Source organism: Lampris incognitus, chromosome 16, assembly GCF_029633865.1.
Source record: "Lampris incognitus isolate fLamInc1 chromosome 16, fLamInc1.hap2, whole genome shotgun sequence".
Classification (NCBI taxonomy): domain Eukaryota; kingdom Metazoa; phylum Chordata; class Actinopteri; order Lampriformes; family Lampridae; genus Lampris; species Lampris incognitus.
This window is the reverse complement of record NC_079226.1, coordinates 30,932,635-30,957,440: the sequence shown is the minus strand read 5'-3', so window position 1 is coordinate 30,957,440 and position 24,806 is coordinate 30,932,635. Positions and strand designations below refer to the sequence as shown.

Here is a 24,806-nt window from a genome sequence, read left to right as displayed (position 1 = left end):
AAGTGCAGATACATCTCTCCCTCGCTCGTCACTCACTCCTTCCCTATTTCCTCCTCCTATTTAATCAGCAGGGGCTGAGCCCTCAAACAGACAATGTCACGAAGTTGGTTTCCAGTGAACTGTAATTTTGTTTACCCTATTCTTCATTCTCATCTCTTGACCTTTCTTTGAGCGGGATGACAGGATGAGGAATCCGTTAAGTGAGTAACAAGTGATTGTAACGAGAAGAAATGCAACCTTGACAGCCGCAGTTTCTATGTGAAATGGGTGGGGGGCAAGCGTGGCAGTGATTGGTTAGGAGAAAAACACACCCACTGCCAAGAAATAATCTAGCCCAAGGGTTAGACACACATTAAAACACACACACCAGCATGCAAACACACAGGCGTGTGCGTGCAGACACACACACACACACACACACACACACACACACACACACACACACACACACACACACACACACACACACACACCACTATCCCGTTCCCTCCCCCAGGCAGCAGACAAGGCAGTACATTCAGGGCAGCACAAGGTCAGTCCCTTCAGAAATCCATCGGGTCTTCCTCCGCGAGGCCATGATTGGCTGTGGTCCGGGCCTCGCCTTTCGGCACTGTCCCGTCACTTTCTGGCTTTCCCTCTGGGGGTGGGGTCAGCCCTGATCCCCCCTCCGGTGCCCCCCAGGGGTCATTGCTAGGTGGGTAGAAGTCGTCGTCAAAGCCGCAGAAGCCTTCGTCCACGCCCTGGTCATAGCGCTGGTAGGTGGAGGCGTGCACCTCATTCTCTCTGGCGGTGATCTCCAGCGTACTGTTCCACATGCCGTAGCCAAAGTAGATGAGTACGCCTGGATGGGTAGAAATACACACACAGACACAGATAACAGACGCACATATGTACCAGTGCATACACAAATCCACACAGTGTGTTAGACTTTAATGTGCGGTGGGAGAGGTGTAAACTTTGAGGTTAAAGGGAAATACTAATTTGCATATGTCTATACGAGCATTAAATAATTCATCCCACTCAAAGGGAGTCAGGAAACGGCAAATCCAATTACACAGGGGAAAAAAAGTCTAGCTCTGTGCTGACAAAAACTATGCTTAACACCAGGCTGCATTAATTTTGCCTTCACACAAGCAATAAAAAACTAAAAGGATGACTGAACAAGGCTTCACACCTGTACACACACACAGACACCTGTGTGTGCATAAACACACACACACACACCGAGCCAATGAGGACCACATAAACCAGTGCATCCTATAAATCCATCGGAATCACAACTGCATAATATAACGAAAGCAACTAATAAATCATTTATTCATAGATGAAATTTTCTCAGTTGGCAATAAATAAACCCATCTAAACATGGCAGTTTAAACGGCAATCTGGGAGTAAACTTTGAGCTTTACCGATGAAGCACCAGATAGCAAATCGAATCCAGGTGATGGCAGACAGTTTAAGCATGAGGTAGATGTTGACTAGCATAGCTGAAGCGGGTACAAAGGGCACACACGGTGCCATGTAGGGCAGCCGCTTGGGGTTCTCTGGCTGCTGAAGGATGACGATGATGAGCAGTGCAATGAGGATAATAAAGGAGATTAGCAGCAACAGAGCCCACCAGCGACCCTCTCCAATATAGCTTGATCCTAAAAGAGAGAACGAAAGAAAGAAAAATAAAGGATGGGAGGGTATGGTGGAGGGGTTAGTTGACCCTTAGATATATGTTGGAAGGTTATAGTCAACATAGAAGTGAATATACTGCACATCCACACATTCATTCATGGCTATTCCACAGGTTCTCAGTTAATCAAATGGCCCACGCATGTGTCCTGGTAGCGTAGTGGTCTATTCCATTGCCTACCAACATGGGGATCGCCAGATCGAATCCCCATGTTACCTCTGGCTTGGTCGGGCGTCTCTACAGACACAATTGGCTGAGTCTGTGGGTGGGAAGTCAGATGTGGGTGTGTGACCTGGTCCACTGCATGAGTGCTTCCTCCGGTCGGTTGGGGCGCCTGTTCGGGGGGGAGGGGGAACTGGGGGAAATAGCGTGATCCTCCCATGTGCTACGTCCCCCTGGTGGAACTCAATTGTCTGGTGAAAAGAAGCGGCTGGCGACTCCACATGTATCGTAGGAGACATATGGTGGTCTGTAGCCGTCCCCAGATCGGCAAAGGGGGTGAGCAGCGACCAGGACAGCTCGGAAGAGTAGGGTAATTGACCAGATACAATTGGGGAGTAAAAGGGGGGGAAAATAATAATAATAAAAATGTAAAAAAAAATGGCCCACACACAATCATTTGTAGTCATACGGATGGCAGCTTACGGTATCCATTTACCATGCATGTCTTTAGGAGAAAACTCACATGAAAACATGAAAAACATGGAAATTCCATGTAAAAAGGAACCCAGGACCCTTTTGCTATGAGGCTACAGTGCCTAACCACTAAGCCACCCTAATTCTTACATTGCAAATCAATATAACAAACCCCCCCCCCTTTTTCTTCCAATTGTACTTGCCCAATTACCCCACTCTTCCGAGCCATCCCGGTCGCTGCTCCACACCCTCTGCTGATCCGGAGAGGGCTGCAGACTACCACGTGCCTCCTTCAAGACATGTGGAGTCGCCGGCCACTTTTTTTCACCTGACAGTGAAGAGTTTTGCCAGGGGGATGTAGCGTGTGGAAGCATCATGCTATCCCCCCCCCCCCGAACAGGTGCCCCGACCAACCAGAGGAGGCGCTAGTGCAGCGATCAGGACACATACCCACATCTGGTTTCCCACCCTGCAGACACGGCCAATTGTTTCTGTAGGGATGCCCGACCAAGCCGGAGGTAACAGGGATTTGAACTGTCAATCCCCGTTTTGATTGGCAATGGAATACACCACTACGCTACACACATGCCCCAATATTACAGACTTTTAATGCAGTTAACACTTATACCCCCTTCATGTAAATCCATGACTTGCAAGGTTGTAACATTTCTGTCAAGTAATATATTTCACATTTTCCTCACCAAAAATGATGAAGGAGCAGAAAGCAAAGATGATGATGAAGAGCAGCAGCACGCACATAGTGACCGTCTTCCCTGTGGCTGGCGTGGGCCTGTCCATCTTTCCTGGCAGGCCCAATCGGATCCTCAGTGTGTAATAATGCGGTCCAATCAGCTTCTTGAGGCGCCGTGACATTCCGCTCTCGGACTCCTCTGCTTCAATGCCTGTGGCCATGTCCACTGTGCCGTAGTTTGGGTGGCTGGCCGTGTAGGCGGTTTTGTCTGGTTTGCCAATCAGCATTTCATTGTCACCTATCGATGGGAGGTTTTTCGCGCCGCAGGTGTTGGTGGGTGCTCCTCCATACTCGTCAGCCTCGCTGGTTGGTGAGCAGGCATCCTTCTCACACTCGGCAAGAACACCCTCCTTTCTCTTGTTGTTCTGCTCTTCAGACAGGAAGTTGACAAAGCCGTGGATGTCACCCTCAGGTTGGTAACGTAGCAGCAGTACACAAAGACTAACCTGTAAATCGAAAGGGTAACAGCTTTATCATTCATCTTATGGCAGAACAGCTTGACCACTAAGTCATATACACTGCTCAAAAAAATAAAGGGAACACCTAAAAACACAATATAGACCTCGATGAATGAAATATTTCAGCTGAAAATCTTTATGTATTAGACAGAGGAATGTGTTTAGAGCAAAATAACCTAAGAATGATCAATGGAAATCAAAATCATTAGCCCATTAAGGTCTGGATTCAGAATCATACTCAAAATCAAAGTGGAAAATGAGAACATAGGCTGATCCAACTTCTGTGGAAATTCTTCAAGACGATTCAAAATGAGGCTCAGTAGTGTGTGTGGCCTCCACGTGCCTGTATGCACTCCCTACAACGTCTGGGCATGCTCCTGATGAGACGACGGATGGTCTCCTGAGGGATCTCCTCCCAGACCTGGATCAGGGCATCGGTCAACTCCTGGACAGGCTGTGGTGCGACATCGCGTTGGCGGATGGTACAAGACATGATGTCCCAGAGGTGCTCGATTGGATTCAGGTCTGGGGAACGTGCAGGCCAGTCCATAGCATCAATGCCCTCGACATACAGGAACTGCTGACAAACTCTGGCCACATGAGGACGAGCATTGTCATGCATGAGCAGGAACCCAGGGCCCACTGCACCAGCATATGGTCTGACAATGGGTCTGAGGCTCTCATCCCGGTACCTAATGGCAGTCATGGTACCTCTGGCTAGCACGTAGAGGTCTGTGCGGCCCTCCAAGGATATGCCTTCCCAGACCATCACTGACCCACCGCCAAACCGGTCATGCTGGAGGATGTTGCAGGCAGCAGAACGTTCTCCACAGCGTCTCCAGACTCTCTCATGTCTGTCACATGTGTTCAGTGTGAACCTGCTCTCATCTGTGAAGAGCACAGGGCGCCAATGGCGAATCTGCCAACCAAGATGTTCTCTGGCAAAGGTCAATCGGGCTGCACGGTGTTGGGCTGTGAGCACAGGCCCCAATTGTGGACGTCGGGCCCTCATACCATCCTCATGCATTCTGTTTCTCACTGTTTGAGCAGAAACCTGCACATTAGTGGCCTGTTGAAGGTCGTTTTGTAGGGCTCCGGCAGTGCTCCTCCTTTTCCTCCTTGCACAAAGGACCAGATAGCGGTCCTGCTGCGGGGTTGTTGTCCTCCTGCGGCCCCCTCCACGTCTCCTGGTGTACTGGCCTGTCTCCTGGTACCTCCTCCATGCTCTGGACACTGTGCTGGGAGACACATCAAATCTTCTTGCCACAGCACGCATTGATGTGCCATCCTGGATGAGCTGCACTACCTGAGCAACTTCTGTAGGTTGCAGATAACGCCTCATGCCACCTCTAGTGGTGAGGACACTAGCAAAATGAAAAACTAACCAAAGATCGGCCAGAAAAGATGAGGACAGGCAAATGGTCTGTGGCCACCACCTGCAAATCCATTCCTTTTATAGGGGTTGTCTTGCAAATTGTCTAATTTCCACCTGGTGGAAATTAGACAATTTACCAACAGGTGAAATTGATTCACAAATCAGTGTTGCTTCCTAACTGGACAGGTTGATATCTCAAAAGTGTGATTGACTTGGAGCTACATTGCATTGCTTATGTGTTCCCTTTATTTTTTTGAGCAGTATAGTACATCATATACAAAAATACAGTAAGTGACAATGCATACAAAGCTGCCCAATTTCGACACTGGGCGGTGTTACTTGAAAATAATTATTTTTAGAAAACTTTTTTTCTTTTAGAGCTGTCACTGCAAGTAATAATCTGGGTACCTATCATACTGCCACACATTTTTGTGCTACAACATCTAAGCAAATCTTACAGCTGGGTTGATGCCATGGATTTGCTGGCTGTGTCCCTTCAATCAACATTAATGTTGTGAATAATCTCTCACCATTAACAGCTACAGAAATAAACATTATGCAAAGCTTGTGAGTCAGCTGCAGGCGACAAGTTCTTTGAGGTCTCTTTAGTACCCATCCGCTTACCAGGGTGTAAGCCAGCAAGGTGCCAATGGACATCATCTCTATGAGGTCTCTGAGGCTGACCAGGAGGGACAGCAAGGCAGCCAGACAGCCCGACACAACACAGGCCACTGCTGGAGTCTCTGTATAGGTAGACACGTTGGCCAGGAACCTATACATACGGACAAACAGACATTAATGTACATGTGCAATGACGGATATTATAGACAGACAGTTAGATGGACACACTCAGCGTAATTACATAATTACATCAGCATAAGTCAGGACGTGTGCAGGGAACAACAAGCATTTGAGGTAAAGGAAGGACTGCATCAAGGATCGGTGTTGACCCCTTTGCTGTTTATGATCCTGAAGGACAGCTTCACAGAAAATCCTAAGAACGAGCCACCTGGAACATAATGTTTGCCGATGACATTGTGCTGGCAAACGAGGACAAGGAAAGATTGGAGAGAGACCTTGAAGATTAGAGAGCACCGCTAGAGATCAGAGGACTTAAGACCAACAGAACAAAGACTGAGTACCTGTGTATGAATAAGCAAGAAGAAAGTCCAGGATTGACCTTAAGAGGAGAAGATGTCCCAGAAGTTAACAAGTTCAAGTACTTAAGATCGACAATACAGACAGAAGGCGGTGGCGAGAAGGAAGTCAAGAAAAGGACACAATCTGGGTGGAGTTCATGGAGAAAGGTAGCTGGAGTACTTTGTGACAAAATATTGCCGTTGAGGGTAAAGGTCAAAGTATACAAATGCATGGTGAGGCCTGCCATGCTCTATGGTTAGGCCTGCCATGCTCTATGGTATGGAAGCAGTGACAACAACAGAGAGGCTAGACTCCACATTACAGGCAGCAGAGATGAACATGCTGCATTGGTCCTTGGGAGTGACTAGCAAAGACTGGAAGAGAAATGAAGAAGTGAGAGCTACGTTCAAGATCAGAGGTGTGGATGAGAAGTTGAGAGAGACAAGATGGTTTGGACATGTACAAATAGGAGACAGACTATAGGGGAAAGAAAGTACTGGACATGGAAATACATGGCAAAAGAAAAAGAGGAAGACTAAGTAAAAGTTGGAGAAGAGGGATGTGTCAGACAGAAAGCTATGGAGGGCAAAACTCTGCTGTGGCGACCCCTGAGAAATGGCGAACAAGCCGAAAGAAGAAGATAGACACATTCAGATTACACAAAAACACATGCACAGACACACACATGCATACATACACATTAATACATTGGCAACTCATCTATTTATTCTTGAAAAACACGTAACATGAAAGAATTACACTATATATATATATATACATACATACATGTGTGTGTGTGTGTGTGTGTGTGTGTGTGTGTGTGAATAGCTTATGTTTGAGTGTCTGTCTTTTTTTGTATATACTCACTTGAACAGCAGGCCATCTCCGGCCATGGCATAGATAACTCTTGGCATTGGGAACAGGGAGCCCAGCAGCGAGACAGTGAGCCCTGCTATGGATCCCACCGCCACGATGTACTTTGCAAACATGCAGCCATGCACCGCGAACATTTCCATCAGCGGGGCGTCTTCATCAATCTCGTTGTATGGCACCATCAGAGTCAAGATCACAGAAACCTGGAGGGAGATGGAGGGTGGATGTTAAAAATAAAGACTTCCAGTCTTATTCAGTTTGAAGAAGAAAGTTTGTCATCTAGCTATTTGTGTTGATACAAGGGAGCTCGTCAGAGTAAAAAGAATAAAAAAACAGCTAACAACACTATTTGAAAGAATGAGTGCAAGGCAAACAGGTAGATCAGAACGACTCAAAAGATTTTGCCCCATGTCCCCAAGAAGTTGGTGTCCCCTTTTTATTCAACTAATAATATAAAAAAAATTACGGTCTTTAATGTTGCTTTTTTCTTAAGGTAAGCATTATCTAGAATATTACTGTAGAGGATGTATTTAATATGATGGTACAATAGAGCAACAAATAGGCCAGAACACATTTTGCTAGCTACTGTAATCCAGACTATACATTTTACAAAAATGTACTCCCTGCCCCATTGTACTTCTTAGAGGAGCTGATTTGCTTAATGGGTATGCTATGAGGATGCTCTTTTCATTTTGGACCTCTTCTATTTCAAGTATGTTTTTTTTGGGGGGGGGGATTTCCCCCCCATTGTACTTGTCCAATTACCCCATTCTTCCAAGCCATCCTGGTCGCTGCTCCACCCCCTCTGCCGATCCGGGGAGGGCTGCAGACTATCACATGCCTCCTCCAATACATGTGGAGTCACCAGCCGCTTCTTTTCACCTGACAGTGAGGCGTTTCACCAGGGGGACATAGCATGTAGATGAATCACGCTACTCCCCCCCCCCTTCCCCCTCCCCACTGAACAGGCGCCCCGACTGACCAGAGGAAGCGCTAGTGCGGCGACCAGGACACATACCCACATCCGGCTTTCCACCTGCAGACATGGCACCCGACCAAGCCGGGGGTAACACGGGGATTCGAACTGGCAATTCCCATGTTGGTAGGCAATGGAATAGACTGCCACGCCACCCAGACATCCCTTTAAGTATGTTTTATCATTCATTTGATTTCTTGTGTCCTTTATGCTGGACCAGCAGAACTCTGTATTTGGGGATACCAGATGACACCAAGTGGTCTCAAAGTGAATGTTTAAGGTACGTTTCCCATGCATGCCGTCTCAGAGGCATCTTGAGTCAGTCACTGAACACTGTGTATGTGCATGACTGCAATGTACAAGCTCCAACCATCTCCCTATGGAGTACATAATGCTGCTTTTACTTCATTATAATTTCTGCAATAAGGAATTGCATATTGCTTTCCCAATAAATTCTTTGGCAGCAGTCCCATCGACAAAGTCTATGTGGGTATTGTCAACACTGCCACACAATCACTTTGTCCTCTCTTCGGTCCAGCTGATATTATGCAATGCCTGGTCATGTCTCTCATATTTATGTAAGAAACGTTGCAATATCGTAATGGTAGACTTTACAGTGTTCATCGCAATATTGCAGTGCATCCTGACATTCAGTTGAGACATTACTATCTATCTACACTATCTACCTACACTATGCTGTGTGCACATTGGGGAGATGTTAAATTCATGAATTCATGATTATAATATTATTTTCAACTGGCCCTTTTGACCCATGTTCCCAAGGAAGGGAGATGCTGCGTCGCCTAATAGACGGACATGTAATGTAAGTGTGCCGCTTTCACATTCTAGCCCTTTAGATTACATGGTACTTAGACCAAGGAGAGATGAGTTTTATGTCTGTCCTCACCAAACACACCAAACCAAACACCCAACTAGAGTTCAACACCAGCTACGTGTTTACGTTGGACCTCACAGACACTGCTGCATACTGTCAGTGCTGTTTCATGTTCAGTCACATGAACGGTCTCACACTGTTTCACTGCATCCCCACATGCTACCTCAATGCAACACACACACACACACACACACACACACACACACACACACACACACACACACACACACACACACACACAGCGCACAGTGTGCATCTCACGGAAGATGTGCTTCATTCACGTTTGTGTGTGTGTGTGGGCGGGGGGGGGGTATGTGCACACAAGCAAATGTGTTATCCTTGAGTTTGACAAATGAAATCATGCAGGGCCATCTGTCACAGATAAAGAGACAATGCACTGCAAAGACAGATTTAGATGAACCGATTAAGTAGTGTGTGAGAGAGAGAGAGAGAGAGAGAGAGAGAGAGAGAGAGAGAGAGAGAGAGAGAGAGAGAGAGAGAGAGAGAGAGAGAGAGAGAGAGAGAGAGAGAGAGAGAGAGAGAGAGAGAGAGAGAGAGAGAGAGAGAGAGAGAGAGAGAGAGAGAGAGAGAGACTAAAAAGACTAGCCCTCAGTGAAAGAGGGAGGGATGGATATTCTTTGGCTGCCTTTTGACTCCTTGCCGAATCTGGGCACAAGCATGCTGTGGGACCGTGGGTAGGCCCATCAGAGAGGGCTAACCTAGTCTATCGGTACCACTAACTATATTCATTTATCTTATGGACTCCGAACAGCAAAAGTAACCACTGGCATATATCGTAGCATCCCTTTGTACTGTGCAAGGGATCCTGGTGAGCCTGAGCCGGTATGTACACGGTAAGTCACAGGGAAAAGACTTCTGCACATGTGATGTGATGTGAAGATTAAAGTGGCTTTGACTCAGGTTCCAAACTTACTAGTGGGGAAAGCTGAAGGGGTTTCCAAAAACCTTGCACACCAAATGAGGGTGATGAAAAAGAGAGCAAGAAAGGGAGGAAAAGCAGGATTTTGGAGCATAAGAAAATACTGCAAAAAAAAAAGGTCAGAAAAGTAGAGAGAAAGCGACAGTAGAGGGAGCGAGATGGGAAGGCAGCATTTGAAGTTACTGTTTTGAAGTCAGTGATGAGATCTTTGCCCAAGGCAATGATGAATAAGTCTTTAACTCACTCTTGATTGGCCGATGTAAAACTGTAACCATAGTAACAACCAACCAGAAAAGTGAATGTACCAAAATAAGAAATTTGATGGGTTCTCCAAGTCAAGATGAGCAATGCAGATGCCGATGTGCGCACACACGCATGAGCATGCGCACACACTAACTGCAGGGATGAAAGAAGAAGTGAAGAAAATGAGAAACTTCACACCCACTGAGTGTGGGTGTTAATGTTGCAGATTAAGACTTTATTTAAATTCCTGCACAAAAGTTTGATGTAATTTAAGTGTAAGACTTCTAATCTCTGCTCATGAATAACCGTATAAAACTTCAGCGCTTCATAAGATGCATGTGTGAGCGTAAAGATAACGAGAAGATAATTTGGTAATCCATAAAACAAAATGGGTGTAGCACTTGGGATTGGTTGAAAAACACTGAACAGAGTGAGTAAGCAGATTTTAGGACACCTTACTCGTCATACCTTCCATTCATCCATCATCCAAACCGCTTATCCTGCTCTCAGGGTCGGGCTACTGGAGCCTATCCCAGCAGTCACGGGGCGGCAGGCGGGGAGACACCCTGGACAGGCCGCCAGGCCATCACAGGGCCGACACACACACACACACACACACACACACACACACACACACACACACACACACACACACATTCACACCTAGGGACAATTTAGTACGGCTGATTCACCTGACCTACATGTCTTTGGACTGTGAGAGGAAACCGGAGCCGCCGGAGGAAACCCACGCAGACCCGGGGGGAACATACAAACTCCACACAGAGGACGACCCCCATGATTGGACTACCCAGGGGCTCGAACCCGGGACCTTCTTGCTGTGAGGCGAGCTGCCTCATCATACCTTTCAGTATATTATTAATGTATTATTGGTTGAAAAGCATTGCGCTGTAGGAATTCTGAATTTGCCTCTTGGTGATAATAGATGAAAAAGAGCTAAACTCTTGTCCAACTCTTCATTCAGAGATCAGCTGGTTGCATGGCCACAACGCTGCTTCTGTATCCTATTATGTCTTGAGAAGATGCTGAATAGCTTTAATATCTGACACCCGTCTTAGTTCAGTGGATGTAGATATGCCCATTATAGTTTTCACAGCGCGTGTGTGTGTGTGTGTGTGTGTGTGTGTGTGTGTGTGTGTGTGCGTGCGTGCTAACTCACAGAGACGTAGGCAGTGAGGCAGGTGATAAGAGAGGCAGTGATTGCGTAGGGGATGGATGTGTTGGGACTCTTGGCCTCCTCTCCTGTCGTAGCAATGATGTCAAAACCAATGAATGCATAGAAACAAGTGGCAGCACCCTGCATCACCTGGAAGGGTAAACAAACAAACAAACAAACAAACAAACAAACAAAGACAAGAAAAAATAGGTTTAGTCAAAGACAGAAGATAGCTACATAGTTTGGATTGGTTCTTTTGGATTGGTTCTTTTGTGAGTGTACACGTGTTTTGGTACTTCAGTGTTCAAGTGCGTGTGTGTGTGTGTGTGTGTGTGTGTGTGTGTGTGTGTGTGCGCTTACCCCCGACCAGCCAAAGGGCAGGAATCTCCCCTCGTCCCAGTTCTCTCCATTGACAAAGAACAGCCCGGCGATCATCATGAACACCAGCACAATGAGGTTGATCACATTCAGAGCGTTGTTAAAACCCACAGAGTTCTTCACCCCAAGTGCAACGATCACAGTCACCAGAATGGCTATGACCAACGCCAGCAGATCTGGATATGACTGCTCTCCTTTTCCTAAACATTTTACATGTACAAGCGAACACGCAAACCCACGCACAACCACACACACACACCCACACACACACACACCCCCACAGCCCAACACAGAAAACATAGTTATTGTCATTCAAAAGGAAATACAATAATCAGAATCATGTTTATTGGCTATGTAGGTGTGCACAAACATGAGCTTTGACTCCGGTTTCGTGGCTCTCTTGGTGTACTTAACATAGAATAGCAACACAACAATCTTCAGATATATACACAAGGATTGACGTTATACAGGTGAAATAAGAGGTGATAAAGAGCAGTGTTGCAGAGACTATATCAGAGATGCTGAAATGGATGTCAGCAGGTTACTTACATACATGCCTGAGGTAGATGGACATGATGGAGCATACTGGTATATGTACAATGTACATGAACTGGTACGCTATTACTACGTAATTGGTCGATTATTGTAATTTATCATATTGTTCAGTCATTCATTCATTATCCAAACCGCTTATCCTTACTCAGGGTCGCGGGGATGGTGGAGCCTACCCCAGCATTCATTAGGTGGCAGGCGGGGAATCACCCTGGACAGGCCGCCAGGCCATCACAGCCCCCCCCCCCACACACACACACACACACACACATGCACACCTAGGAACAATTTAGTGTTCATGATTCACCTGACTTGCATGTCTTTGGACTGTGAGAGGAAACCAGAGCACTCGGAGGAAACCAAAAAATGTAAAAAAAGCTGTTAATAACCGATATCTAGAATTATGTTTGTCCTTTGTCCTATTTATCATATTGTAGTTTTAAAATAAATTCACAATCTTTTGGGTTCTTGTCTTGGTAAATGGGGTAAATGGGTATATTGGTACATTGGTTTATTGGTGTGTATATATAAACCAAACTCATTCTGCATCTCCACAGATTAAAGTAAGCTCTATGATTATATTGCAGTTATTCTGAGGCAGGACGGCTTGTGTTATACACAAACTCAACTCAAGACACACACTAAAGCGCGGACACACGTACATGCAAAAACTTGTCTCTCTCTTTCAGACACACACAGAATAAATAAAATCCACACTTTCCCAAGGGTGTGGAGAGTGAGCACTGGCAGGAAAAGGAAACCATATTTTTTCATTGCAGTGTGGAACAGCTGGCTGTGTTGGCTGTCATGTGACCACTCTCTCACAACTCTGTCAGCGGCCAGCAGGAAGCGACTGACAGGGCGGCATCGCCCTGATAAACCTGAATGGCACACATTGAGGCTATACATGTTGTATTACATGAGATTTTCAGGATTCCCTTACAAAACATAGACCTGGAAAAACATGTAGCATGAAACAGTGTTATCACCAAGACGCTACTGCCACTGTTACTTTCCATGGTGATGCCATTCCTAAGATAAATTGTGAAACTACCATTCGAATTCGGAAGTGTGTTAGTAGGGTGATGGGTCACCAGCACCCTAGCCCACCAGAACAGCTTCAATGCTCCTTGTCATAGCTTCTACAAGTCTCTGAACTCTACTGGAGGGATGAAACACCATTCTTCCAAAAAGATATTCTTTCATTTGGTATTTTGATGGTGTTGGTGGAGATCATTGTCTCTTGTTGGACCAAAATCTCCCACAGGTGTTCAATTGGGTTGAGATCTGGTGACTGTTAAGGCCATAGCATATGATTTACATCATTTTCATCCTCATCAAACCATTCAGTGACCCCTGGAGCCCTGTGGATGGGGACATTGTCATCCTGGAAGAGATCACTCCCATCAGGATAGAAAATAAGTTTTAAGATTACGTTTCCTTTATTAATCCCCTTTGGGAAATTCAGTTACGGCAAATTAACCCTTCCTAGCTGTGATCTGTGTAGCTAGGAGCAATGGGCTGCCGCACCTTCATGCTGCGCCCGGAGACCAACTCCAGTTCTTTCCCCATTGCCTTGGTCAGGGGCACAGAGAGGAGTATAAACCCTAACATGCATGTTTCTTTTTGATGGTGGGGGAAACCGGAGCACCTGGAGAAAACCCACTGCAGACAAGGGGAGAACATGCAAACTCCACACAGAGGACGACCTGGGATGACCCCCCAAGGTTGGACAACCACAGGGTTCGAAACCAGGACCGTCTTTCTGTGAGGCAACAGTGCTGACCACTGGGCCACCGTGCCGCCCAAAATAGGATAAAGGTAATCACTCAGAATAACTTTGTATTAATTTACAGTGACTCTTCACTCTAAGAGGGCAAGTGGACGCAAACCATGCCAGGAAAATGCCCCCCACAGCATAACAGAGCTCCCGGACCCCCTCATTGTAGGGACCAAACATTTAGGCTTTTCCTTCAATTTATCACCCATCTATGTATGGGTGGCTTATAAGCAATGTACCAGAAGGAAACCCATCCAGTCCCAAGCCTGAATAAATGGGGAGGGTTGCGTCATGAAGGGCATCTGGCATAAAACCTTTGCCAAATCAAATATGCTGATCATAAATCGGATTTCCATACCGGATCAGTCGAGGTCCAGGTTACCAACGACTGCCACCGGTACTGTTTGCCAGCAGGGTGCTGGTGGAAATTATGCTACTGTTGGGCAAAGGAGAAGAAGAGGGGGAAGGCATGTCCAGAGGCAGTGGAAGAGAAGGAATAATAGGAGTGTGGAGGTGAGAGTCAGAACTTTAAATGTTGGCACTATGACTGGTAAAGGGAGAGAGCTGATTGATATGATGAAGAGAAGGAAGGTAGGGATACGGTGTGTGAAAGAGACAAGGTGGAAGGGGAGTAAGGCCAGGAACATCGGAGGTGAGTTCAAACTTTTCTACTACGGTGTGATGATGAACTGTGATGATGAATGTCAGCGCATATGCACTGCAAGTTGGGTGTGAGATGGAAAAGAAAGAAGAATTCTGGAGTAAGTTGGATGAAGTGGTGGAGAGTGTATCCAAGGAGGAGAGAGTGGTGATTGGAGTGGGCTTCAATGGGCATGTTGGTGAAGGGAACAGAGGTGATGAGGAGGTGATGGGTAGGTATGGTGTCAAGGAGAGGAATGTAGAAGGACAGATGGTGGTGGATTTTGCAAAAAGCATGGAAATTGTTATGGTGAATACGTATTTCAAGAAGAGAGAGGAACACAAGGTGACGTATAAGAGTGGAGGAAAGTGCACACAGGTGGACTATATCTCATGCAGGAGGCGTGATCTGAAAGGGATTGGAGACTGAAAGGTGGTGACGGGAGAACGTAGCTAGGCAGCATGGTGGTCTGTAGAATGACTTTGGAGATCAAGAAGAGGAAGAGAGTGAAGTCAGAGCCAAGGATCAAATGGTGGAAGTTGAAGAAGGAAGACTATTGTTTGGAGTTCAGGGAGGAGTTAAGACAGGCACTGGGTGGTAGTGAAGAGCTGTTGGATGGCTGGGCAACCACTGCAGATATAATGAGGAAGACAGTTAGGAAGGTACTATGTGTGTCATCTGGACTGAGGAAGGAAGACAATGAGACTTGGTGGTGGAATGAGGAAGTACAGGAAAGTATTGTAGCGAATTCGGGGGGCAGTCCTGGAACCGCCACAGCCGGGACGCGAACCTGTGTCTCCCACTCCGCAGGCGACAACGTTAACCAGTCGACTAAAGGCTAGGACCAACGTGTCGACTTATCCATGAACGTTACACTACCCCCCTCCTTTGGGAAGCGCGTCCCCGCGCTTCAGCATATCAGCTCCCTCAGGCCTCTGGACGCACGTGCTTCCGATGACCTCACAGTCTCACCATCCCACTTCTGACACCAATGTAGCAAATTCGGGGGGCAGTCCGGGAACCGCCACAGCCAGTCCGGGAACCGCCACAGCCGGGACGCGAACCCGTGTCTCCCACTCCGCGAGCGACAACGTTAACCAGTCGACTAAAGGGTCCGACCCTTTAGTCAAGGACCAACGTACTTACCCATGCACGTTACAGTATACAGTGGAAGAGGTTGGCAAAGAAGAAGTGGGATAATCATAGAGAGGAAGAAAGTAGACAAGAGTAGGAGGAGATGTGGTGTAAAGTGAAGAGAGAGGTGGTGAAGGCAACGGAAAATGTGTAGGGTGAGTTGTATGAGAGGTTGGACACTATGGAAGGAGAAAAGGGACTGGTACGGATTGGCTAGACAGAGGGATGTTGCTGAGAAGGATGTGCAGCAGGTTAGGGTGATGAAGGATAGAGATGTAAATGTGTTGAGAAGCGAGGATAGTGTGTTGAAAAATTGGAAGGAGTACCTTGAGGGGCTGATGAATGAAGAAAATGAGAGAGAGAAGGTTGGAAGATTTGGGGATAGTGAATCAGGAAGTGGGGTGGATTAGCAAAGAGGAAGTGAGGGCAGGTATGACATGGATGAAGAGTGGAAATGTGGTTGGTCCAGATATCATACCTGTGGGCATGGAGGTGTTTAGGAGAGATGGCAGTGGATATTTTAACTAGATTGTTTAACACAATCTTGGAAAGTGAGAAAATTCTTGAGGAGTGGAGAAGAAGTGTACTGGTACCGATTTTCAAGAACAAGGGCGATGTGCAAAGCTGTAGTAACTATAAAGTTGATCAGCCACAGCATGTAGATATGGGAAAGAGTAGTGGAAGCTAGGTTAAGTGGAGAGGTGATGATTAATGAGCAGCAGTATGGTTTCATGCCATGGAAGTTGCTGCCTAACTCCATCAGCACGTGTCCACCCATGAGCTCTATGAACCCCTCCAATCTGGCTTCAGAGCACACCACAACACGGATACTGCCCTTAACAAAATCACCAATGACCTCCTCATTGCTGCTGATTCCAGCCACATCAGTGTTCTCATCCTCCTGGACCTCTCTGCTGCCTTCGACACTATTTCCCACACCATTCTCCTCAACCACTTATCTGAATACCTAGACCTCACTGGTGTAGCTCTCTCCTGGTTCCAGTCATATCTCACCAACAGGAAACAGTGTGTCACCATCAGAGACTCCAGTTCCACCCTAGCCCCAGTCAACCAAGGGTGCCACAAGGCTCCGTGCTTGGACCCCTCCTCTTTACCATCTACATGCCCCCCGTTGGTCAGATCATCTGCCACCATGGTTTAAGTTTCTATTGCTATGCTGATGATACGCAGCTTTATCTCAGCACTAGACCATCCTCTCAGCTCCCCCTCACAATCCCTTGTTAACAGCCTCCACCAAATAAAAACCTGGATGTCATCAAATCTACTCAAGCTAAATACCAATAAGACTGAGCTCATGGTTGTGGCTTCCAAGGTGCTGCTCCGGAAGGTTGGAGATCTTCTCCTTGACATGGATGGCTGCTCCATCTTCCCATCCCCAGAAGTCCACAACCTTGGAGTCATTCTGGATTCTACCCTCTCTTCACAGTCACACATAAAATCTGTCACCAAATCTGCTTTCTTTCACCTCAAAAACATCTCCAGACTCTGGCCATTACTCTCAGACTCTGTGGCAAAGACCCTCATCCATGCCTTCATCACCTCCTGTCTAGATTATTGCAATGGAGTCCTGTCTGGGGTACCTAGCAAAGCCCTAGACAGGCTTCAGTATGTGCAGAATTCAGATGCCAGGGTGCTCACCCTCATCAAGCCCTGGCAACACATCACTCCCACCCTTGTCCACCTTCACTGGCTCCTGGTCAAATCCCACATTTCTTATAAAATCCTCCTCCTCACCTATAAATCCCTTCATGCCCTTACCCCCCAGTACCTATCAGACCTCCTCAACCCCTTTATTCCATCCCGGAATCTGCGCTCTACAGACATGGGCCCACTTTCCATCCCCCAAACCAGCCTGCGGACTTTTGGGGATAGAGCCTTTAGTGTGGCAGCCCCCACCCTTTGGAACTCTACTCCAGCAGAGAGCCCAATGCTGCTTCTTTGGACAATTTTGAAAGACTACTGAAAACCTACCTTTTTACTAAGGTCTATGGTCTTTAGTCTTTATTTTTATTATTATTATCTAGTGCAATGCATCCTTGAGTTCCTTGAAAGGCACGATATAAAACTAAGTTGTTGTTGTTGTTGTTGTTGTTGTTGAAAGAGCTCTACAGATGTGATATTTGCTTTGAGCGTGTTGATGGAGAAGTATAGAGAAGATCAGAAGGAGTTATATCATGTCTTTGTGGATTTAGAGAAAGCATATGACAGGGTGCCAAGAGAGAAAATATGGTTTTGTATGAGGAAGTCGGGAGTGGCAGAGAAGTATCTAAGAGTGGTGCAGGATATGTATGAGGGCAGTGTAACAGTGGTGAGGTGTGCAGTAGGAGTGATGAATGGGTTCAAGGTGGAGGTGGGATTACATCAAGGATCAGCTCTGAGCCCTTTCTTGTTTGCAATGGTGAAAGACAGGTTGACAGATGAGATCAGGCAGGAGTCTCCTTAGACTATGGTGTTCACAGATGACATTATGATCTGTAGTGAGAGTAGAGAGCAGATTAAGGAGAGCCTGGAGAGGTGGAGGTATGCACTAGAGAGAGGAATGAAGGTCAGTAGGAGCAAGACAGAATACATATGTGTGAATGAGAGGGAGGACAGCGGAATGGTGAGGGTGCAAGGAGTAGAGGTGATGAAGGTGGATGAGTTTAAATGCTTGGGGTCAACTGTTTAAAGTAACGGGGAGTGCAGAAGAAAGGTGAAGAAGAGGGTGCAGGCAGAGTGGAGTGGGTGGAGAAGAGTGTCAGGAGTTATTTGCAGCATAAGGGTACCAGCAAGAGTTAAAGGGAAGATTTACAAGATGGATATGAGACTAGCTATGTTGTATGGTTTGGAGACGGTAGCACTGATAAAAAGACAGGAGGCGGATCTGGAGGTGGCGGAGTTGAAGAAGTTAAGATTTTCACTGGGAGTGACGAAGAAGGACAGGTTTAGGAATGAGTAAATTAGAGGGACAGCTCAGGTTGGACGGTTTGGAGTCAAAGCAAGAGAGACAAGATTGAGATGGTTTGGTCATGTGTGGAGGAGACATGTTGGGTATATTGGGAGAAGGATGCTGAAGATGGAGCTGCCAGGCAAGAGGAAAAGAGGAAGGCCAAAGAGGAGGTTTATGGATGTGGTGATGGAGGACATGAGGTGGCTGGTGTGACAAGAGGAAGATGCAGAAGACAGGAAGAGATGGAAACGGATGATCCGCTGTGGCAACCCCTAACGGGAGCAGCCGAAAGTAGTAATAGTAGTATCAGTATCAGAAGGAATGTACCAAAATGATCATGATTTCGATTGATGCATCTCATGTTTTGAAGAAAAAAATACTGGTACTGCTAGTTACTGTTACTGCACTCTAAATTTTGATGCAGTAGTGCATGTTGCATATGAATTTGCCCTACTGAATGAATCTGCTCATTGCTGAATCTATATAAATACATTGTTGATTTATTCTATTCATAGGGCAAATGAGGTGGTGCCAAGAGACAGTGAATTCTAAACTATTGCCCTTTAATGTACATTATGCAGTAATTTCAGTCTAGGGGGCAGTGGGCAATTATAGAGTATTTACTGTAAAAAGAGCCTGCATTTGTCCCTGCAGATTTGAAGCAGGCCAGATGTGAGATACTATCTGGTGTTGTCTTCCAAGGTGGCCACGGATGTTTTTGTATTAGCTGCACTTTGTAGGGCGCAACTTTGGCACTGGGAAGGAGTAAGACTGGGGTTCATGTCCCCAGGGGTCATGCCCCAAAACCAGAGATTTCTCATGAGAGCTGAAAACTAAGCTCTAGGAGGTCTGTTATTTACCTAATCACATGCTATAGCCTCTTTGGAAAATCAGAGATGAGACGTGTAAAAGGGTGTAAGGCACATGTCTACACAGCAACGAATGTCATAAGTATCAAATTATAATTAAAGTGGGCGGAATGCATCCTCTATTTCCTACTTTGGTGACTTTGTGGTGGTAGTTCAATTCAACCACCCTTGTTAAGCATAATTTTTGAGGTAGAGCTATAGAGAATGTAGTTTGTCATTTGGAAATAAGAAGTTCTTACAGGACTATTACATTGCTGTTGCTATCATTCTGATGTAAATTATAGCAAAATGCACCAATAGAATTCAACATACTAGCAAAGTAGGCAACAGCACCTGCAAACTACACACAAACGTATATAAACACATACACTTTTTTTTGTTTGTTTGTTTGTTTTATTTCCCCCACTTTTAACAGTTGTATCCGGCCAATTACCCCACTCTTCTGATCTGTCCCAGTCACTGCTCCAGCCCCTCTGCCAACCCGGGGAGGGCTGTAGACTACCCCATGCCTCCTCCGATACATGTGGAGTTGCCAGCCGCTTCTTTTCACCTGACAGTGAGGAGTTTCACCAGGGAGACATAGAGTGTGGTAGGATCACGCTATTTCCCTCAATTCCCTAAATTCCCCCAGGCGCCCTGACCAACCAGAGGAGGCGCTAGTGCAGCGACCAGGACACATACCCACATCCGGCTTCTCACCCGCAGACACGGCCAATTGTGTCTGTAGGTACGCTCGACCATGCCGGAGATAACACAGGGATTCGAACTGGCGATCCCCATGTTGGTAGGCAATGGAATAGACTGCTATGCTACCTGGATGCCCCCACATACACGTTTTTAGTAAAATCAGTTTTTGGCAACTTGAAAATTTGGTTCTATAAAACTCTATCAATGACCCCTAACAATGAATGCCAAATCTCAGCTATACCTAAAATCTAAGATGTTACTGTCTTCAAAATGTAACAACCAGTCCATCTTTTTTTTATTATTCCTTAACTGGGAGCATAGTAAAACATCACCACACCCCTCTCAACTTACCCAGGCCATTGAGCGTCCCAATGTGTGTGATCATGAAGTTGCTGATGCTGTGATTGGCCAGCGAGTCTGCCATACTGCTGAGAGCCGACGCCCCCGCCGCGGTGCCAATTAGATACTCCAGAATGAGATTCCAGCCAATGAAAAAGGCCACGCATTCCCCCACTGTCACATAGCTGTACGTGTAGGCTGAACCCGTGGTCTTTGGCACACGCACGCCAAACTCTGCATAACACACACCTGTAGGAGGCATTGAGGAAACACATGTGAAAAGTTACACTAAAACACAAGCTCACACAGATAACACCCCCCCTCCCGCCCTACACACACACACACACACACACACACACACACACCCCTGGTCATTTCATAATGCAGTTGGAAGTCTGCAGCAGAGTCATTTAATTCAAGTGAGTACCTTAGCCGAACTTATTGATGGCAGTATTAAGCTAGCATTAAGGCATCCCTTGAGTTCCCTGTGGTATTATGGCTTTGCCCTTGCGATGAGCGCATGATTATCAACGGGCTCTTAACATAGATCACATCCATCAGTTTAACACTCATGTGAAAAATGCTAACCTTCTGTGGCTTATGATACGAGCCGTCTAATCTTGCAGGTTAGTACATCTGTGAGTGAGTGAATGGGTATGCCCTCAGTGTTGTTGTTATCTGCCCTGGTGTGTGGCTGCTGCAAGCCTGGATGTCCCCGCTGGGAGAGATTGACGTGTGTGCATGAGTGTGTGTATACATGCTTGTGTGTGTGTGTGTGTGTGTGTGTGTGTGTGTGTGTGTGTGTGTGTGTGTGTGTGTGTGTGTGTGTGTGTGTGTGGGAGGGAGAGAGATTTGCAGATAAGGAGTCTAAGAGAGAGAGAATATGTCTGCTGACTTGCGGGCGAGTGTGTAGATGATGGGTGGATGGTCAGTTTGAGGGAGTACAGATGTGTCATATGTGTGTGCATGCATAGCCCGTATGTATGTGTACTTGCAGTCTAATCTCACCAGAGAGTATGGAGGCAACGGCAGCGATGATGAAGGACACAATGACCCCCGGTCCGGCCATTTCCTTGGCAACCAGCCCGGAGACCACATACATCCCCGTGCCCACGCAGCTGCCGACTCCTAGCGACACCAGGTCCACGGTGGACAGAACCCGTGCCAGTCTGGTACCGTGGGGACCAGTGCCCGACGTGGCTGAGTCCAACATGGACTCCACAGGCTTGGTCCTTAGGACGCGGGACGCAAAGGTGTTCCATGTGGACCCCCATTGTACTCTGCGAGGGTCCAGCTTCCCAGCCAAACCGGTCATTCTGAGGGTAAGGTTCAATGTTAAATGGGGACGAGTTAGCAGGAAGCTACAAAGCTTTGTGACCACTCTCGCTTCCCTTTAGCAGCAAAGAAGAGAAGTTCCTCTTTATCCGAATGATGGCAAGGTGAGTTTGTAAAGCCGGTTGGTGTTGTCTCTCTCTCTGTCTCCCGCCTCGGTGTCCGTACTCCTTTGCTCTGATGTCTTGCCCTCCTGTCCAGGTTAGTGGAAGGCCGTCTTAGTTTTTACCCACATGATGAGAGAAACAAGGTTATCTGTAAAAAAAAAAAAAAGAAAAGAAAAAGACGACAGAGGGATTTATCTCGGGAGGGTTTAAGACCACATTGCCTTTTGTCGTTTCGGAGACACGAGGCTAATTTCTGCGAGCGCAGCAGGGCGGCCGTGCCTACAGCCCGGGCTTCATTACGGATTCAACCACAACCCAGGCGCACCTGAATAAAGATGCGGCTCATTAACAGCACTGTCCCCATAGCCCCGTTGCCATGGTGACCAGGCTCATTAGCAGTGGCAGTAGATGCCAAATCATGTTCATCTTTACATGCGCGCGTGTGTGTGTGGGAGAGAGGGAGAGGGAGAGAAGTGAGAGAGAGAGAGAGAGAGAGAGAGAGAGAGAGAGAGAGAGAGAGAGAGAGAGATAGCATCAATCTGGTCCATATATTTTCAAAATTCAATTAAACACTTTTCTATTTACATATAGATGTGTACATCTTTGTGAAGACAAAAATATGTATCTGTAGGTCTGTGTGTATAAATATGTGTGTATGAAAATAAATACAGGGGTTTTATTATCAGTATGTATGTTTGTGTGGCCAACATGTTTCCTTATATTTGCACAGATATTGTGCACTTTCACTTCCTGCTAGTCATCGACGCTACCTGAAATCAGGCAACATGAACTGGAGTAACCCATGGGCCGTTGTACTGCTGCCTGCGTTACGTGCGGGCCATCTGGGCACCTGCGGGGTAGAGGACGCTCACCGGAGATGCTGAAGACATCAAGGATCTCTGTGCATGTCTATTAGCTTTACGAAGGTGTTAACTCACCCATCACAGCCCGTTTACAATGGAGTTAGCTTATTAAAATGAGGACGCTAATTTTTTTTTGACCCCCTCCCCCCTTTTCTCTCCAGTTGTACCCAGACAACTACCCCTCCCCAGGTAGCAAAATTGCTGTAGCCTGGACCCGTCCCACACCCGACACTGGCCCACATAGTGCGTGGAATGATGGCACTTGCGTGGTCCGCTCCTGTTGGTCAGATCTGGACCAGAACCAAGTCATAGCAATGCTGTATGTGCCATGTATTTGTCAGAGGTGTCCCATATTTGTTTTGTGATATTTGGGCCATATTCACCATTTACCACACGGGCCACTTCAGGGTCACATCCAGATTACATGTTGCCGAGAACACCGCATCTTTGCCAAAAAAGGCCCACATTTGAGTTGGCATATTTGGGCCATATTTGGCAACCAGCCCAGAGACCTCATACATCCCCATGCCCACGCAGCTGCCGACTCCTAGCGACACCAGGTCCACGGTGGGCCACTTCAGGCTCATATCCATTTTGTCAGGGCCAGAAGAAGGCCATCAGTGCCACATCATTACCTGAATTGGCCCACATCCGGATGCTATCTGGGTCTCTTCTGAGCCATCTGGGTCGCTGCTCCACCCCCTCTGCTGATCCGGGGAGGGCTGCAGACTACCACACGCCTCCTTCGATACATGTGGAGTCGCCAGCCGCTCCTTTTCACCTGACAGTGAGGAGTTTCACCGGGGGGACGTAGAGCATGGGAGGATCATGCTATCATCCCCCCGAACAGGTGTACCAACCGACCAGAGGAGGTGCTAGTGCAGCGGCCAGGACACATACCCACATCCGGCTTCCCACCCACAGACACGGCCAATTGTGTCTGTAGGGTCGCCCGACCAAGCCGGAGGTAACGCTGGGATTCGAATCAGCGATTCACGGGTTGGTAGACAACGGAATAGACCACTACGCTAACCGGATGCCCCGTGAGGAGACTAATATGACTAACATTCCCGGCCAAAAACAATACGTAGTTAGTTGATATTTACATTTGATCCGCAGACAATTTGAAAATGTGAAATCTGAAAGGGAGGCTGCAATCAGGAGGGTAACTATGTACCCAAGCTTCCAATGAATAACCTGTGCCTGCTTGGGTGAATGGCGTTTTTCACTCCGCAGAAGGCTTGTGCAAATAGCTTCTTTGTGCACATTTCGCATTTGCACCACAACTGAGTGCAAATATTGTGTTTGGAGATTGTTTTGTGACTCCGGGATTAATGCAAAGTACATTGTAAACCATCACAATGGCATGATTAAATGAGAATCCCTCCATACTTAACTGCTGCAATAACGAAATCACAGAAAAATGCACGTTAGAAATTTCCCTGCGATGACTCTGAAAGAAATTATGGGACTTAATGTGAAATTGTGTGCGTTTAGCTCTCCCTGTTAACCTCAAATACTCGATGAATCGCTGGAATGGCTTTTCCTTTGGATGTGCAGAGGTTCTGTATGCTGAAGTCACGTGATTAACGTTGTGATAAGAGCCGCTATTGGAAGGCCTATTATAGTCATTATGGCTACTGCAGATCCTCTCAACCTCTCTATCGACGTAAACATGTCTGTCCCTCATGGGGAGGCAGAAAAACCACTTACACGGAGTCAGCTAACACCCAGCCCGCCGTTCAACCCATCTGATCTACAGGTACTTGCAGTACTGCACGGGCACTTAGGGACTTACACACACACACACACACACACAGTTATACATGCCTCCCAGCCATGCAATTACTTAAATTAACGACCACAATTACACTGCTGTTTAACCAGAGCAGGCGTGTGCGAGAGTAACAGGGCTGACAGAGCCGCTATTGTTGCTGCATTGTAGGTATATGTGTGCTTGTGTGTGTGTGTGTGTGTGTGTGTGTGTGTGTGTGTGTGTGTGTATGTGCATGTGTGTGTGTTGGGGATGGGTT

The 24,806-nt window shown here is 46.8% G+C and overlaps 1 protein-coding gene across 1 annotated transcript; it reads right to left on the bottom strand.

Moving 5' to 3' along the window:
- Nucleotides 1–485: 485 nt before the first annotated feature.
- On the bottom strand, nt 486–21,786 carry slc7a14a (solute carrier family 7 member 14a). The gene is made up of 9 exons (XM_056295991.1): nt 21,480–21,786; nt 20,484–20,720; nt 11,503–11,720; nt 11,146–11,292; nt 6,909–7,117; nt 5,526–5,673; nt 3,019–3,514; nt 1,410–1,646; nt 486–841 (listed from the first exon to the last, which is right to left on the bottom strand). Exons 1-9 carry the CDS (start codon nt 21,784–21,786, stop codon nt 543–545), a joined length of 2,298 nt encoding a protein of 765 aa, XP_056151966.1. The 3' UTR covers nt 486–542.
- Between the last annotated feature and the right edge of the window lie 3,020 nt (nt 21,787–24,806).